The 19,059-nt window shown below is 46.4% G+C and overlaps 1 protein-coding gene across 2 annotated transcripts in view; it reads right to left on the reverse strand.

The window, feature by feature from the left end:
* SPAST (spastin) overlaps window positions 1-19,059 on the reverse strand; it is a 109,865-nt gene that overhangs the window by 12,005 nt on the left and 78,801 nt on the right. For both annotated transcript variants that reach the window (XM_075339596.1, XM_075339595.1), the window contains 6 exons: window positions 17,114-17,188; window positions 16,959-17,030; window positions 15,859-15,934; window positions 14,559-14,650; window positions 5,162-5,241; window positions 3,460-3,502 (listed from right to left, as the gene is read on the reverse strand). In XM_075339596.1, coding sequence (XP_075195711.1) covers window positions 3,460-3,502; window positions 5,162-5,241; window positions 14,559-14,650; window positions 15,859-15,934; window positions 16,959-17,030; window positions 17,114-17,188 — 438 coding nt within the window. The remainder of the gene's footprint in view (window positions 1-3,459; window positions 3,503-5,161; window positions 5,242-14,558; window positions 14,651-15,858; window positions 15,935-16,958; window positions 17,031-17,113; window positions 17,189-19,059) is intronic.

Raw genomic sequence — 19,059 nt, forward strand, 5'->3', positions numbered from 1 at the left:
GTAACGGCCATAAGCTCTCAATGCATGTCTATGAGAGCCAGAACAAGGCTCTTACAGACTTGCATTGACAAGTGACTCCAGGCTTGAGCAGCAAACTGCTGGAGACCGACTGGAGCGGCACCAATAAAAGATGAAGACAGCAGCTAGTAAGAATTAGACTAGGTGTAGGGACCTTACATTAGTGTCATTAGTTCCCCATTAAATGGCATTAAAGGTGGTTATTTGTGATGAATACTGGAATAGTATTTTACGAATAATGTGAACCTGAATAGTTAGTATTTATTCTCTCATTACTAGTAGCACCACTTCAGCACTGCAAAAAAAAAAAAAAAAAAAAAATGAATGAATGAATAACAAACACTTTAGCAGAATTGCAAGGTTTTAAATTTTAATGTAATTCAAGGTGCTGCACAAATAAAATGTTCATTTTAGGCTATAGGGCATTATGATTATGGCAATACCAAATTTCTATGGTTTATTTCTGTAAAATAGACACTGAAGAAAAAAATATATATATTTTTGGAATCGCCATATTATGAAAGCAATACATTTTACAATCTTTAGTCAGCGGTGCAGTGTGGTCTTAGGCCCAGTGCCCACGGGAGAACATACCTGTGGATTTTTACTGCAGAGTCACCCCCAGCAGCTCCCCGGAATCCGCCGCTATCCATTTATGTGGATTTCATGCGAAATTGCTGTGGAAAACCTATGGAAAATGTGCGGAATTCGTGCGTTTGTACTGCAGATTTTCCCCTTGTATCTCCATAGTAGAAAGGCAGGACAGTCCGCAGGAATAATTAACACGCAGTTCTTTGTGGCAGTGGAAATTCTGCAGCATTTTCCGCAGGTGCAAAATCCACAGCATATAAACAGCACACACCAAATCCCATGGAATAACATTGGGAGTGTCTGTACTTGAGCAAACCTGTGGATTTATCTGAAAACTAGAAAATCCGCAGGTTTCTCCCGTGGGCACAGGGCCTTAGGCTACGTGCCCACGGGAATTTGTACCTGCGGATATATCCGCAGGTTTCCCGCAGCTGATCGCCGGAATCCGCAGCGATTTTTAGCTGCGGTAGTACAGCGAAATAGCTGCGGTAAACCTGCGGGCATTCATACGGCTTACCTGCGGAAGTCCCGGCCTCTATCTCCATAGTGGAGGGCCGGGATTTCCGCAGGCAATTCCGCAGAAGAAATTGACATTGAATTACGTGCGGCTGCGGGACATCCGCAGCATATTCCGCAGCCGCACGTATCCGCAGCATGGACACAGCACTCCCCATGTCCCATAGGATAACATGGGGAGTGTCTGTACATGCTGAAACCTGCGGATTTATCTGGAAAATTCAGAAAATACGCGGATTTTTCGCAGAAATCCGCAGGTTTAATCTCCTGTGGGCACAGCCTTATGTGCATGACAATCAAGTTTTTAGTTTTTGTTTGTGCTATTTTTTTGGAACATGCAACGTTTTGATCACTATTTAAATCACACACTTTGGGAGGCAAAATGAATAAAACTAAACATTTTAGATTTTGCTTTTGACACCACTCATTTTTTAGGTATGACTGACATGTTATCTTTATAATGCAAGTCAATGGAATTATTTAAATTCCAAATTAATAATGTTTAAGTTTTGGTACATTTCCACAAAAAAATAAAAATAAAAATAAAAATGTGTTCACCATATTGTGATACACCACTTATTTATCTGTACATGGAGCTTTTTGAGGGTTCTTTTTTGCAGGACATGCTGTGGTTTTACTAGTAGCATTTTTACAGATACAGTGGAACCTTTGGTTTATGAGAACAATCCGTTGTGGGAGTGTGCTGGTTAACAAAGTTACTCGTTTAGCAAAGCAAGATTTCCCATAGGAAATCATTGCAATGTAGACAATTCGTTCCACAACTTGTTAAATGTCCCATCCTGGTCCCCTATTGTGCCATTCCACACGCGCGCACACACACATATGCTCACCTTACCTTCCGTTCAATCGCCGGCCTCATGATTCTTGTAGTTCGCCGCTACAGGATGTGTATCGACAAGCATCGCGTCGAGGGAGAACTTCCCCTGTCAGCCGCTACACAAAGGCAGCGTGCTGGCCAATCAGAGGCAAGCGTCAGCACGCTGGGAGCGGAAGGTCCGGCATCGGTCGCGATGGTTACCAGATACACATCCTGTACAGGCGAACTACAGGTTCCAGGAGGACCGGGATTGAACGGAAGGGTAAGGTGAGTATAATCTGCGTGTGCGTGCGTGTGTAGACTGCAAGAGTGGGTCAGAGTGCGGTGAAATTACGGAACCGGAAGTGTGTGCGGTATTTGCTCGTACAGCAAAGCTTGCTCGTAAATTGAGTTACAGATTTACAGCAAGCTTTGCTCGTAAAGCGAAATACTCGCACACCAAGTTACTCGTAAACAGAGGTTCCACTGTAATAACTTTTTGGGGGTTTGTGATAGTGTGAGAAATTACCTTTTCATTTTTTTGTTTACAAAACAATATGAGGGCTATTTTAGGATCCATATGACATTTTTTTGGGTACAGCAAGATTAATAAAAACAGTGCTTCTGGCTTGGTTTTCAAATATTTTCAACAGTGATCACAAGGAGTAAATTATGTAGTTTGGGTCGTTATGAACAGGAAACACCAAATATACATTTTAAAGCTGGAGTTTTTTTTGTTTTGTTTTTTTTTTTAAATTAAATTTTTCTTTAATACTTAAAAAAAGATATTTTACTATGCTGATTAGTCCCACAAGGAGACTTTAACATCTGATCCTTTGAGCATATTGATAATACACTGTACTACTCGTGTACTACCATACATTATCTAAGCAGTCAGTGTTTTACTGACACATCCCCCATTGCACTCCGCCTCTGGCAGAATCTGGTAGCTTGTGGTATATGGTAGACATGGAGGCCATCGTTAGACTTCCTTTTTACCATAGAATCTATCCATGCCATGATTGTGGTGGCAATGGGCTGACAAAGGCAGCAATCTTGCTGTAAATTCCTCCAATGCTGCAAGTATTTGAGATTAAAGTGTTTGGATCAAAGTCAACTCCATTCCCAGCAAACAGAACAGGAGTTTTAGGCTTTTTTTTTTACCGCGTTTTTCGGGTGAAGTTTTTGTCTCAAAACTGTATGAATTTCCTTTCCCAGCAAAGTCTATGAGATGTCATTTTTGCTGTGCGCACGTTGCAGTTTTTTTAGCCGCATCCTTGTGGTCACCACAAAGATTCAGCGTGCGCACATAGCCTTACTGAGTAATACAGCTGCCTCCTGCTGTAGATCGCACTGGCGCAGCTCCCGTGCTCCTGCCATACCTGGCACAGAACTGTATGCACAATTGCAATAAATAACTTTGAATCTAGACATACAGCTCCGTTCAATTACAGGAAGAGGATAAGGGAACAAATCCTAACAAATATATCTAAGCATATATTTTTTTTTTTTCATACCTCTTCATTTGGTAAGGATACGTAAACTCTTTTAGTAAATCTCCTGCGAAACAGAATTATTTTGTAAGAAATATATGCAAAGCGGATAATGAATGTGATAATGACAACATTATTGATATCTGCTTCATCCATTACAAATCCTAATATGCAGAGCACTGCATTCCCAATTCTCAATGAGTCAGCACAAAGAGTACATCACTCATTGGCTGAAGGGGAAATCCATCCAGGAATGAAGCTGTGCACATACAAAAGCGCTAGTGAAGAGAGCAGCATCTGGAGCACAAAACTCACAGCATTTATTACTGGGAATAACACTCATGAAATATAGGAAACAAAGGAGATTGCAAACTTCACTTAAGGCCTCATTCACACATCAGTATTTTTGCATCAGTGTCTGTCAATGCAGAACAGGAACGTGCAGGAAAAACCCCCCAAAAAAAAACAAAAAACCAACAACTGAACGATTGACATCTGTTCTGTGTTTTGGAGACACTCTTGATTAAGGCATCCAAATACTAATGAAACACAAATACCAGTGTGTGAATGAGGCCTAAGGCCCATGTGTGGATAACCACCAAACAAGCGTTTCATGAAAACTTTCATTCCCAATCATGGGCCTTTGCAAATGCTGCAGCTAATCCGCAGACAGACATCAGATAATTAGATTACTGGTTTATGTCAGGTCTGAAAATGAATCAAGGCATGAATATTTGAGCCTGAAACTAAAGGCCCCGTCACACTAAGCAACATCGCTAGCAACATCGCTGCTAAGGAACAACTTTTGTGATGTAGCAGCGATGTTGCTAGTGATGTCGCTGTGTGTGACATCCAGCAACAACCTGGCCCCTGCTGTGAGGTCGCTGGTTGTTGCTGAATGTCCTGGGCCATTTTTTAGTTGTTGCTCTCCCGCTGTGAAGCACACATCGCTGTGTGTGACAGCAAGAGAGCAACAACTAAATGTGCAGGCAGCAGGAGCCGGCTTCTGCGGAGGCTGGTAACCACAGTAAACATCGGGTAACCAAGAAGCCCTGTCCTTGGTTACCCGATATTTACCTTTGTTACCAGCCTCCGCCGCTCTCACTGTCAGTGCCGGCTCCTGCTCTGTGCACATGTAGCTGCAGGGCACATCGGGTAATTAACCCGATGAGTGCTGTAACTAGGAGAGCAGGGGAGCCAGCGCTCAGTGTGCGCTGCTCCCTGCACGTGTAGCTGCGTGCGCTGGTAACCAAGGTAAATATCGGATTGGTTACCCGATATTTACCTTAGTTACCAAGCGCAGCATCTTCCACGCGGCGCTGGGGGCTGGTCACTGGTTGCTGGTGAGCTCACCAGCAACTCGTGTAGCGACGCTCCAGCGATCCCTGCCAGGTCAGGTTGCTGGTGGGATCGCTGGAGCGTCGCAGTGTGACATCTCACCAGCAACCTCCTAGCAACTTACCAGCGATCCCCATCGTTGTTGGGATCGCTGGTAAGTTGTTTAGTGTGACTGGACCTTAAGTCCTGGGGGGAACGCATGCCTTCATGGATATCCTAACACTAGCACTATTTAAAGGCAACGCATTACGTCTTTATAACAGGATATATAAAAGAGAGCCTTTGTCTAAACAATCCCTTTTTAATCCCTTATGATACTACAGGCACAATTATACAGTTTACTTTGTTCTAAAACGTTTACTTTTAATTATTTCGTACATAGTCATACCTGAGAACAGCCTCGTCCAACTCCTGAGGTCTGTTAGTAGCCCCCATAACGAGAACTCTGTCATCACCTCCAGACTGTACCTGTTAAAAAAAAAAAAAAACAGGATGTCAGTAAAAAAATAAAAACATTGATTCAATTAACCCTTTACAGCATACACATACATATCTGTTCAGATAAAGAGTAAGTTCAGTTCAGGATGAATGTACCCACCCCACAGATGGCGCAGGCACAGCTGGAATCCGCTCCAACATGTAGTAAAGCTTATCTTGCATTGGAAACTATTTTCTTTAAAAAGGGAACCTGTCACCAGATTTGTCCCCTCTAAGCTGTGGCCACCATCAGCAATCTCTTATATACAGTTGACTAGAATGCGGAATATAAATGCCCAGACCGATCTGTATAATCTAGAAAACAGATATACTCGTCTGCGGTGCGGTCCAATGGGCATCACTGGTCTTCATCCGACATCTCCTCTTTTCTTGTAATCACAGTCCTCCGTCTCAGCACCAAGTGGATGATGCGTCCTATGTCACCACTGAGCTCCTGCGCATGTGCACTTCTCTCTGCCCTGTGTGTTAAGGTCAGACCAAAGCATTGTAGTGCGCATGCGCTTGAGATCTTGGACCTTTCCCCACATCTGCACATTACAGTACTTTGCTCTGCCTATAGCAGGGAAGAGACAAGTGCGCGTACACAGGAGCATAATTGAGTATTCTGTGTGGATGACATGAGACGAGTTGTCAACACGAAGCAACAAGGAGGCCGGTGATCAAAAGATAGGGGAGGCACCGGACAGAGAAGCAACACCTACTGGACCGAACCACCCCATAGGGGAGAATAAAAACTCTTACATTCTACAGAGCGGCTGGGAATTTATATACAGTGTTCTAGAATGCTGTATAAGAGCCCACTGGTGGTGGCTGCAGCTTATAGGAGACAAACATGGCGACCGGTCCCCTTTAAAGAAAATTTTGGTGCAGAACTTTTTTTTTTTTTTAATAAAAGTATTGTGTATACCATAAGTGAATTTAAAATCGCACTAAAAAACTAGTATTTGCTATTGCATGTCAAAATAAAATCCCATGTTTTTTTTATCTTTAATAATAATGATTTTACATGCAAAGGCTGTATTGAAGAAAAAAAGAAAAAAAAAACAAAAACGAAACAAAAACAAAACCACCGCTTGCTTAAGTTTGGTATTGTCATATCTAGCGATGCCTGAACTATAAAGGCCCAGCGACATCGAACATCTGCAGGTTTACCCATCACTAGTCAACCTCTCTGGTCCTCAGAAAAAAAAGGTAAACCGTGATGAACAAAGTTAAAGAAAAAAAAAAACACCCTGTCTGACAGCCAATAAAGAGCAGCAACAAGGATTAAAAAATAATTTTTACCACTAAAGAAAAAAAAAAAAAAAAAAAAAGTGATGAAAAATGCAAAGCTAAAATAAAAAGGATGCTATAATGAAACATAATAAAGCCGCAGAAATGTTACATTGTCAAAAAAGTACTGACCTATAAAATAAAGGTAACACTGTGTGCAGTATGCAAAGTATAATTTAACAAAAAAAAAAAACAAAAAAAAAAAAAAACACGACAACTTTATTAAGAGGTTAGATGATTGAGGTACTCAAAAAAAGAGAATTTTGTTTACTTACCGTAAATTCTTTTTCTTATAGTTCCGTATTGGGAGACCCAGACATTGGGTGTTTAGCTTCTGCCTCCGGAGGACACACAAAGTACTACACTAAAAAAGTGTAGCTCCTCCCTCTGAGCATATACACCCCCTGGATAACCAAATCTAGCCAGTTTAGTGCAAAAGCTGAAGGAGAATAGCCACCCACAAGTACAGACAGAGCAAGAACCGGAACAACCGGAGCCTCTGTCTACAACAACAGCCGGTGAAAACACGCGGAACAAGAAACTGCCAACAGGCAACAGGGAGGGTGCTGGGTCTCCCAATACGGAACTATAAGAAAAAGAATTTACGGTACGTAAACAAAATTCTTTTTCTTTATCGTTCCTATGGGAGACCCAGACATTGGGACGTCTCAAAGCAGTCCATGGGTGGGAATAAACAGAGAACTGGGAAGTAGGCAGAACCTAACTTCACAAATGGGCGACAGCCGCCTGAAGGATGCGTCTGCCCAAGCTCGCATCTGCCGAAGCATGAGCATGCACTTGGTAGTGCTTTGAAAAGGTATGCAGACTAGTCCAAGTGGCAGCCTGACAGACCTGCTGAGCCGTAGCCTGGTGCCTGAAAGCCCAAGAGGCACCGACAGCTCTGGTCGAGTGTGCCTTGATCCCCGGCGGGGGAGGCACCTGAGTACACTGGTAGGCATCGGAAATGGCCGACCTAATCCAACGAGCTAAAAGGTCGGCTTAGAAGCCGAGAGGCCCTTACGCCGACCTGTGGTTAGCACAAAAAGAGAGGTGCACCGCCTAAGAACAGCGGTGCGAGACACATAGATCCGGAGCGCCCGCGCCAGATCCAGAGTATGCAACGCTTTTTCAAAGCGATGAACAGGAGCCGGACAAAAGGAAGGCAGGGAAATGTCCTGGTTAAGGTGGAAAGGAGAAACCACCTTAGGGAGAAAGTCCGGAGTCGGACGGAGAACCACCTTGTCTTGATGAAAAAGCAAAAAAGGAAGGTGACTCCGAAGAGAGCGCAGCCAAATCAGAGACTCTCCTGAGGGAAGTTATGGCCACTAGAAAGACCACTTTCTGTGAAAGACGAGACAAAGAAACCTCCCTAAGAGGCTCAAAGGGGGGTTTCTGAAAGGTCATGAGGGCCAGATTGAGGTCCCAGGGATCCAAGGGCCGCCGGTAAGGCGGAATGATGTGAGACGCGCCCTGCATGAAGGTGCGCACCTGAGCCAGCCGGGCGATACGCCGCTGGAACAACACTGACAGAGCAGAGACCTGTCCCTTGAGGGAATTGAGGGATAGTCCTAGCTGCAGACCGGACTGTAGAAAGGACAGGAGGGTCGGCAAGGAAAAAGGCCAAGGAGCATGGCCGGAAGAGCGACACCAGGACAGGAAAATTCTCCAGGTCCTGTGATAGATTTTGGCCGAGGAAGACTTCCGAGCCCGAGTCATAGTGGAGATGACTTCAGGAGGAATACCAGAAGCCGTCAAGATCCAGGACTCAAGAGCCACGCCGTCAATCTGAGAGCCGCAGAATTCTGGCGGAAACACGGACCTTGTGAGAGAAGGTCTGGACGGTCCGGGAGATGCCATGGCACCTCTACGGACAGATGGAGCAGGTCTGGGTACCAAGCTCGCCTGGGCCAGTCCGGAGCAATGAGGATGACCAGACGGCCCTCCATTCTGATCTTGCGCAGGACTCTGGGCAAGAGAGCTAGAGGGGGAAACACGTAGGACAGACGAAACTGGGACCAATCTTGAACCAGAGCGTCCGCTGCAAAGGCCTGAGGATCGTGGGAGCGAGCCACGTAAACCGGAACCTTGTTGTTGTGCCGGGATGCCATTAGATCCACTTCCGGAGTGCCCCACTTGCGGCAGATTGACCGAAACACTGCCGGATGCAGGGACCACTCGCCACTGTCCACGGTTTGACGGCTGAGATAATCTGCCTCCCAGTTTTCCACGCCTGGGATGTGGACTGCGGATATGGTGGACTTTGAGTCCTCCGTCCATTGAAGGATGCGTTGGACCTCCAACATTGCCAGGCGGCTGCGTGTCCCACCTTGGTGATTGATGTAGGCAACCGCTGTGGCGTTGTCTTACTGGACTCGAATGTGCTTGCCCGCCAACAGGTGGTGAAAGGCTAAGAGAGCTAGAAGCACAGCTCTGGTTTCCAGCACATTGATCGAGAGGGCTGATTCGGACGGAGTCCAAGTGCCCTGCGCTCTGTGGTGGAGATATACCGCTCCCCAGCCGGATAGACTGGCATCCGTGGTGAGGATCACCCAGGACGGGGCCAGGAAAGAGCGTCCCTGAGACAGAGAGAGGGGCCGAAGCCACCACTGAAGGGAGCCCCTGGTCTGTGGCGACAGAGCCACTAACCTGTGCAAGGAGGAAGTCCGCTTGTCCCAACAGCGGAGAATGTCCAGCTGCAGAGGACGCAGATGGAACTGGGCAAAGGGAACCGCTTCCATTGACGCCACCATCTGACCCAGCACCTGCATTAGGTGCCTGATGGAATGACGGCGGGGCCTCAGCAAAGAGCGCACCACCAGATGGAGGGACTGCTGTTTGACTAAGGGCAGCTTCACAAGTGCCGGCAGAGTCTCGAATTGCATCCCTAGGTACGTGAGCTTCTGGGTCGGAGTCAGAGTGGATTTGGGCAGATTGACAAGCCACCCGAATTGGACTAGAGTGGCGAGAGTGAGCGAGACACTCCGCTGACAGTCTGCACTGGATGAAGCCTTGACTAGAAGGTCGTCCAGGTAAGGAATCACTGCCAACCCCTGGAGGTGCAGAACCGCAACCACTGCTGCCATGACCTTGGTGAATACTCGAGGGGCCGTGGCTAACCCGAAGGGAAGAGCCACGAATTGGAAATGTTCCTCTCCGATTGCAAAACGTAGCCAACGCTGGTGTGAAACTGCAATTGGCACATGCAGATAGGCATCTCTGATGTCGATGGATGCCAGGAAATCTCCTTGGGTCATTGAGGCAATGACTGATCGCAGAGACTCCATGCGAAAATGCCGCACCTGAACATGCTTGTTGAGAAGCCTGAGATCCAGGATGGGCTGGAAGGAACCGTCCTTTTTGGGAACGAACTAGGAAGAGATTTGAGTAGAAACCTCTGAACCGTTTCCGGGCGGGAACCGGTACAATTACTCCGTTGGCCTGCAAGGATGCCACGGCCTGAGAGAAGGCGGCGGCCTTGGAGCAGGGGGGAGTTGACAGAAAAAATCTGTTTGGCGGGCTGGAAGAGAATTCTATCCTGTAGCCGTGGGAGATGATATCCCGCACCCACTGATCGGAGACGTGTTGAAACCACACGTCGCCAAAGTGGGAGAGCCTGCCACCGACCAAGGACGTTGCTGGCGCGGCCAGATAGTCAAGAGGAGGCTGCCTTAGTGGCAGCAGCTCCTGCGGTCTTCTGAGGACGCGACTTCGTGCGCCAGTTGGGTTTTTGGTCCTTGGCTGAGTTAGTGGACGAGGCCGAGGGCTTAGAGGACGACCAGTTGGAGGAACGAAAGGAACGAAACCTCGACTGGTTCCTGCCCTGGACAGGTTTCCTGGTTTTAGTTTGTGGCATGGAAGTACTCTTCTTGCCAGTAGCTTCCTTAATAATTTCATCCAGTTGTTCACCGAACAGCCTGGACCCAGCAAAAGGGAGCCCAGCAAGGTACTTCTTTGAAGAAGCATCTGCCTTCCACTCTCGAAGCCACAAGATCCTGCGGATAGCGAGGGAATTAGCCGAAGCCACCGCAGTGCGGTGAGAAGCTTCCAGCATGGCAGACATGGCATAGGATGAAAAAGCTGAAGCTTGGGAAGTTAAGGCAACCATTTCGGGCATAGATTCCCTGGTGAGGGAATGCATCTCCTCTAGAGAAGCAGAGATGGCTTTGAGAGCCCACACTGCTGCAAAAGATGGGGAGAACGAGGCCCCTGCCGCCTCATATACAGATTTGGCCAGAAGGTCAACCTGGCGGTCAGTGGAATCCTTAAGAGAGGTGCCATCAGCCACTGATACAACGGTCCGGGCTGAGAGTCTAGACACCGGAGGGTCTACCTTTGGTGAATGAGCCCACTCCTTGACCACCTCTGGTGGAAAGGGAAAACTGTCATCAGAACCACGCTTTGGGAAGCGTTTGTCAGGACAGGCCCTAGGCTTGGTCACAGTGGCCTGAAAACTGGAGTGGTTAAAAAACGCACTCCTTGTCCTCTTAGGCAAGGTAAACTGGTGCTTTTCTGCCAGAGAGAGTTGCTCCTCTGATACTGGCGGATTGAGGTCCAGTACAGAATTAATGGACGCAATGAAATCACTAACATCCGAGTCACTTTCGGACAGATCAATGGGGCACATGGAGGCCGCCTCCGAGCCACCAGTAACGGCATTCTCCTCGTCCTGCGAGTCAGCTCTTGAATCAGAGCTGCGGGACGAGGAAGGAGAGGGAGCCCTGCGTCTCCTCTTAGGAGGACGGGGTCTGGGACCAGATGAAGAATCCTCTGTGAGCTCCGCTGAGAGAGCCCTAGCAGCAGAGGCGCCCTGAGAAGGGGGCTGATGCATGTTCAGCAAAGTCCGGGACAGCTGTCCCATGGAGTCAGCAAAAGACTGGGAGATTGACCTAGAGAAGGATTCTACCCAAGCCGGGGGTTCAGCCACCGGAGCCGGAGCAGCCGGAGGGACCACTGTGGGTGCGATTCCAGGCTGAGGCATTGTCAGGTTAGAGCAGGCATCACAATGTGGATATGTGCTCGGTTCAGGCAGCACGAGCTTACATGCAGTGCATATTGAGTACAGCCTTGCTCCTCGTGTGAGACATGCTGCTGAAGTGGGGGCTCTGAGCCAGAATGACCCCCAGAGAGTATATAAGCAGGTCCACAACCGGAGGTTGTGGCTTACCAGACAGTTTGTGTGCCCTCCAGATCCCACAGCCCGGACCCCCAGACAGATTAGCAGGGATGCTGCAGCCAGCGCCGATCGCTGAGAGAACGCTGATAAAATGGCGCCGGAGCGAGGAGAGGGGGCGGGACCTACTCTGAGAGCGGGATCTGGAGGGCCAAGGAGATTTACAGGGGAGGGGACATTTACTCAGAGAGAAGTGTCCCTCCCTTGTGCCGAACGGCCGCTGGGCGGAGCCGCACTGTCCCTCTGCATGATTGACATGCAAGGGCAGTGAAAAATCGAAACTAGGCCTCAGGCGAAGCCGGGGCCTAAATTTAAGCGATGCGGCTGGCGCGCAGGCTCCATCGGCGCGGTTCTCAGGTGACAACCAGAGAACCGGCCGGAAATGTCAGAACAGTTACACAGCACACTCTCCCCAACAATAAAGTACAAGGGACCCCCCGAACATATACGTCTCAGATACTTAGCTTGTGAGACGCAGGGTTTCAAGTCCCTGGGGATGAGTGCTCAGTCCAGCAGGATCCTGAAGGGCTGCGGATGGAGACCGGTCTCCTGCAAAGCATGGAGAACTGTGCTGGCTCCCACTTCAAGCCAGAGCCCGAGGGATGGTGAAGGAGCGTGGCATGTAAGGCTCCATCCCTGGAATCAACCTTAACACCGCCGACACAGTGGGGTGAGAAGGGACATGCCGGGAGTCCAGGCTTGGTCCCGCTTTTCTTCAAAAACTTTCCAAAATGAAAAATCAGATGAGAATGCATGTGTGGATGTATGCCTCCTGAACACAAAGCAATGAACTGGCTAGATTTGGTTATCCAGGGGGTGTATATGCTCAGAGGGAGGAGCTACACTTTAGTGTAGTACTTTGTGTGTGCTCCGGAGGCAGAAGCTATACACCCAATGTCTGGGTCTCCCATAGGAACGATAAAGAAATGGCACAGTTCATCCAGAAAAAAATAAAATAAAAAAATAAAAATAATCCCTTGCACAGCTACACCAACAAAAATAAAGATAATATTTTAGCTCCTGGAATGCACAGTTCTAAATAGGCCTGGTCTTTAAAAGGTGTTACAGTATTAAATTAAGTAATTGAAAATCAACTACGTTCAAAAAAGGATTTGCAAGAATAAATTCAGTATTAATATTTTGAAATAAAATTAAGTGGCTTAAGTCAAACTATGTTAAAGCGGCCCCTCCAAACCTTCACTTACCCCAGTATATGTTAAGAAATTACAAGCTAAACCTCCATTGAGGACTGCTGGCATCATAATCTGTACTGTATAATTATCTGCCCCATCAGCTTTCCATGCATTGACTTGTTAAAGGGAACCCGTCACCACTTTTTTGGGTTATAAGCTGCAGCCACCACCTCTGGGCTCTTCTATACAACATGTTAGATTGCTGTATATAAGAGCCCAGGCCAGGTTTAGAACATAAATACTTTATAATACTTACCCAACGGTCGCGCGATGGGCCTTATGGGCGTCTCCGTTGTCCAGTGCCGCCTCTTTTGTCCATCTGTGCGCTCCTTCTCTAGCCGCGCTGCATGACGGGTCCGACGTCATCCACACTCGCCGGCATTCAGGTCCGGAGCAGGCGCACTTTGATCTGCTCTGAGTAGGGCAGATCAAAGAATTGTAGTGTGCCTGCTCAGGACCGGCGAGTGTGTATGACGCAGCCGCGTCATGCACCCAGGCTTCAGAAGGAGGACGAAGATGGCCGAAAGAGGATGCGACGGCACCGGACAACAGACACGCCCATAAGGCCCACCGCGCGACCGTTAGGTAAGTATTATAAAGTGTTTGTTATACCCCCGGCCTGGGCTCTTATATACAGCATGTTAGAATGCTGTATATAAGAGCCCAGTGGTGGTAGCCGCAGCTTATAACCCAAAAAAGTGGTGACAGGTTCCCTTTAAGCCTGTGATAGGCTTGAACTCTCATACAGCAACCAATTGGAGGAGGGAGAGAGCGCAATAAGGAGACAGGAGACTCGTCTCAGCAGTATTCACAGATAAAAAAATTTTTTGTTTAGGGTTGAATAAAAAAAAAAAAAAACCACAAACAGCCAAGCAGTAAGATCTGAGGGAAAGAAATCGTCATAAAAGGTACTTCCATTACCAAAATTACATAAGAGTTCACTGCATTGTTAGCCCTTTTAACTAGGAGCACTGTACTCTGCTGATCTGAGTGCATCCCTGAGGACGCCACCGCCTGTGACAAAAAGCATGAGGTCATCATTGCCATATCAGCCAGTTTACCTGGTGACTATACACATGGCTTGTTATTGCACAATGTTACTGCTTACCTCTAGTGAAGAGGCAGCACTAAAATACTTGGGTGCTCGGTACTCAAATCGAGCAGGTCAGACGGGCTCGAGTATAACGGACGTCAATGTGAAACTAGCATTTTTCCGGAAGACCTCACCCTTCCATTGCAGGAGGTCAGGAAAAAAAAAAATAAATAAATCTATACATGTTTAGTATCCACATATTGACTTGGAGAATCACACTGACCGATCAGTTTTACCATATAGTCACCATGATACAGAGGTGAAAAAAAAACAAAAAAAAAAAACACAAAACACACAATTGGGGAAATTGCACTTTTTTTGCTTTTTCATGGCACTTGGAATTTTTTTCCTGTTTTACAGTGCAATATATGGCAAAATGAATGTCATTCAAAAGTACAACTCAACCCACAAAAAAGCTCTCAAAAGGCTTTATTGATTCAAACATAAAAAGTTACAGCTCTGGGAAGATGGGGAGGAAAAAAAATAAAAACTAAAAATTGCCATGGTGTGAAGGGGTTAGGCATATGAGCACTTTACAGAAATATGAACAGGTACTTACACCATCAAACTCTATTAAAAATTCAGTTTTTAATCGCCTGCTTGCATCATGTTCTCCTTCTCGCCTCTCACATAAAAGGCTATCTACCTCATCTGTAAAGAAAACAACAGGCAGAAGTGAATAGAAATACAAAACAAAAAGGCAATATCTTTAGTAATTCATTGTCAGGAGTTTTTGTTTTTTTGAGAGGTGGGGCGTGGAGGTGGTTCTAATTCAAGTTAAGTCAATGGATGTGTGCAAAACATTGGGCTGCACGTGGATGACATCAGAGAGCAGTCCGATATACGCCGACACAGACAATGGAGAAGATTGAGAAATTAAGTTCTCCATCTTCTCCGCACCGGTGATACGATTCTAGCATGAAAGGGAATCTGTTCACTGTAGATTGATGCAAATGCTATTGTGTACAAAGTCTGCTCCAAGCGTGATCAAACGGGCAGATTCTCCCGCATGATAGCATATACGCCAATGTGAGCGAGCCCTTAATATAAGCTTAGAATCACTGCTTTAGCGGAGATCTTGAGATTTGGTTATCAGTAGCCAAGACAGATCTCGTATATCCTTGGTTACTGAAATGTAAGACATGTCCTTGGCAGTGAACTTTAAAGCGCCTCCACTATGACCAAACACAAATTATCAGTAAGAAGGATACCCAGCTTTGGTCATAAGCCTAGTCTCTTATAGACATGTTTATCTCCAGCCAATTGCCCAATTTTTTTTTTTCCTGTAATGATAGATCAAGAAGGTTTTGCACGATTTTCAGGCGGGCAAAGTAAAGAATGATCTACTGTAAAAAGAAAAACGCGTATCACTTAACACTTGAATCCCACCCTGCTCCACTAGTCCCTAGCAGTCCGGCATTGATGTCCTGCCCACCATTCATGTAATCACTGCAGCATCAATGACCTCGGTGGTGACATTTGCATTACTGCGCATTATCAGAGACCAGTTATACGGTGGCTGCAGTCCCAATGCCGGACGTTCACAGCAGTGGAGGGTGCAGTTACAAATAATGCTTAATGCACCAGAATTGTAATTTGACTATTGCCGTGATATTATCCCAGATGTTGTAACGCAGAGAAGATTTGGAAGGATAATGGCAACAAAATCCTACTGAAAACTAAGGTTTTTATAGCATGCTTTACATTTGTAGGTTTTTCTTTGTTTTATCTGTAAGATCTCCAATCGCACACAATTTCCTCAGTTTTATCTATTTTCTTACAAACCATAGAAGGAAAGACAAAAACAATTCACGTTTGAAACCACCATTTGTTACAAAGCGGATCAGCCAAATTCCTACCTATAAATATAATGGATGGTTGTAGTTCTCTAGCCACAGAAAACAGTGCACGCACTAATTTTTCACCTTCTCCTACCTAGAAATGAACAAAAATAAATATTTCAAAAAGTGTTTAGAGCATCTGTACATGGTGCAAAGACAAAATAGAAGCCGTGCTCCACGTTTCACATCTGTGGATTTGCATAATTCATTTGTTTACAATACACAAATAATGAAGTAAAGAACAGCATATAGGAATTTAATATATATCGTATATATGTTACACTCATGTGCAAAAGTTTAAGGCAGGTGTGGTAAAATGCTGCAACGTAAATTAAAAATTAACATTTCTATTTTTTTTTAAATCATCAAAATGAACAAACTAGATCTCAATCACATCAATATTTGGGATGACCACTGTCTTCAAAACAGCAATAAAACAATTCTAGGTATTATATTCTATATTCTACACATGCCTAGAACTTTTGAACAGTACTATGTACCGTATTTTTCGCTTTATAAGACGCACCGGATTATAAAACGCACACCACATTTAGAGATTTAAAAAAATAAATAAATAAATAAAAATGGGGTCCGTCTTGTACTCCGGTGTTGTCTTACCGGAGGGGGGCAGCAGTGGTGGTGAAGCGGGGTCACAGGAGGCAGAGGTTGTGCTGGCAGGCGCGGCGGTGTCCGTGGTGGGTCAGTAGTGGCAGCAGCAGCGGCGGGTGAATGGTGCAGCAGGCCGTTGCGGTGAGTGTCCCAGTGTCCGCAGTCCCGGTTGAAATGATGGCATGAGCTCTCATCCAAGGGCTCCATCTGCGCATGCGCCTGCTCCACGCGCCATCATTTGAAACTGGGACCGCGGACACACACTGGCAAACCTGCCGCCAGACGCGCGCACGCAGAAAGTGGCAGCTAGCAGGCTGCCAGCCCACCCGCACAGAGAGGCAGACGCCCGCACACAGGCACCCGCCCGAACGCAACCGATCGCCACACAGACAGCCCCCCCCCAGGTAAAGCTATAGTTGGATTTTAAGACGCACCCTTCATTTCAACAGTGCATCTTATAATCCGAAAAATACGGTATATTTTACAGTTAGCATGCATATGTGACTTACATATTTAGAGGTGAGACTCGCCGCACTTATATTAAAGAAGGTTGCATTTGATTCAGCTGCTACTGCTTTTGCCTGTAAAATAATTGGAGAAAACCACTAAGTGCAATCATCGACATATCTCGCAACTGACTTTATTGCTGTGTAGGAAATCTTACCAACATGGTTTTTCCATTTCCTGGAGGACCAAAGAGTAGTAGCCCACGAGCAGGTGCTCTAAGCCCAGTGAACAACTGTAAGCAAATAAAGCACAATCACACCCATGTTAATAAGTCATTTCCTATTTTAGGACTAAACCTGCACGCAAACACAAGTGTCTAAAATACTCCATATATGTGATATAACAAATCGCAGGAAAAAGGTCACCCCTCAGAACAGAACCATCACATCCAGGGGCAACAATCTGTATTCTGACAAGTAAAGGGTTCCTTCTGTGCATGTATAATTTAAGAAAAAGAGGGGGGAAAAAAAAAAAAAAAACACTTTCTCATGACCCACCACTGTATTTTGACAAGACTGTTTTAATGCAATCTAGGGAGACTAGGTAAAATTTAGCTCTGATGCCACTGCATTGGGCTGTTGTCCCTTTAAATAGGGCTCCAGTGGATGCCCCAGTTACAGTAAATGAAAAAAATTCAAGAGCTCTTATGATGTTTGGGTAGTGGTGTGGGGGAATTTTTAATGTTTTTTTTTTTTCTTTTACATAATATTAAAAGCATTAATAAATGTAAAAACCTAAAACAGTAAACACTACTAAGTCTAGCAAAAAAAAAATTAATAAAATGGAGGTTAAAATGAAATCTGTCACCAAGTTTTTGGTACCTCATCACAGCACAGCATAGTGTAAGGAAATAGACCCTAATTCCAGCAATGTATCACTTTGTTTACTGGGTGCAGCGGTTCTGACAGAGTTTTAGATGTAGCAGAGATCAGAAAGCTAACCCTGCCCACACAACAGCTTTCTGTCTACATTGTATCGTGACAGTAAAGCCCCCGTCACACATAGCGAGATTACTAGCGAGATCGCTGAAACGTCACAGGTTTTGCGACGTATCAGCAACCTCGCTAGCGATATCGCTGTGTGAAAAGCAGCAGCGAGCGAGCCCCTGCAGCGAGGTCGCTGATCGTGACAAAACGATCTGGACCATTTTTTGCTCGTTGGTCTCCCGCTGTGCAGCACGCATCAGCGCGTTTGACGGCGGGAGACCAACAAGCGCCCAGCGTCGGACTGGCTACCGGAGGAATCTCCAGTAATGCCAGACCTGGATTCAGTTACCTGCATTGCACTCCTGAGCTCCAGACTGCAGCCTAGACTGCACCATGGGCGCCGAGTGATTAATTCCCCGGCGATTGCGGTTCAGTTCATGACAGCTGAAGACATGCAGGGCTGATCTCCAGTGCCATCACCTGAACTCCAGATTGCAGCCCAGCCTGTCCGCAGCGGTTATGAACTGAACCGCAATCGCCGGGGAATTAATCACTCGGCGCTTGCGGTGCAGTCCTGCAAACTCGGAGATCAGACCAGGCTGCAGGTGAGAGCTCCAGAGTGCAAAGCAGGTAACCGAATCCAGGCCTGGCATTACTGGAGATGCCTCCGGTAGCCAGCAGGGAGCCGTCGTTACATGGGTCGCTGGTGGCTGATCTCTGATCGCTGTGGAGATCTGCCTGATTGACAGTTCACCAGCGACATTCCAGCGATCCCTTCCAGGTCGGATCGCTGGTCGGATCACTGGTACGTCGCTATGTGTAACGGGACCCTAAGCTATTAATCAGTGCTGGGACAAAACCTCAGATTGGGCGGTGAGAATCTCCTACTGATATAACACTCATTGTATTGAAATAGCACACAGCCTAAAGGCCCCGTCACACTAAGCAACATCGCTAGCAACATCGCTGGTAACGAACAACTTTTGTGACGTTGCTAGCGATGTTGCTGTGTGTGACATCCAGCAACAACCTGGCCCCTGCTGTGAGGTCGTTGGTTGTTGCTGAATGTCCTGGGCCATTTTTTAGTTGTTGCTGTCCTGCTGTGAAGCACAGATCGCTGTGTGTGACAGCGAGACAGCAACAACTAATGTGCAGTGAGCAGGGAGCCAGCTTCTGC

The sequence above is a fragment of the Anomaloglossus baeobatrachus genome, chromosome 3 (genome assembly GCF_048569485.1).
Source record: "Anomaloglossus baeobatrachus isolate aAnoBae1 chromosome 3, aAnoBae1.hap1, whole genome shotgun sequence".
NCBI classification, from domain to species: Eukaryota; Metazoa; Chordata; class Amphibia; order Anura; family Aromobatidae; genus Anomaloglossus; species Anomaloglossus baeobatrachus.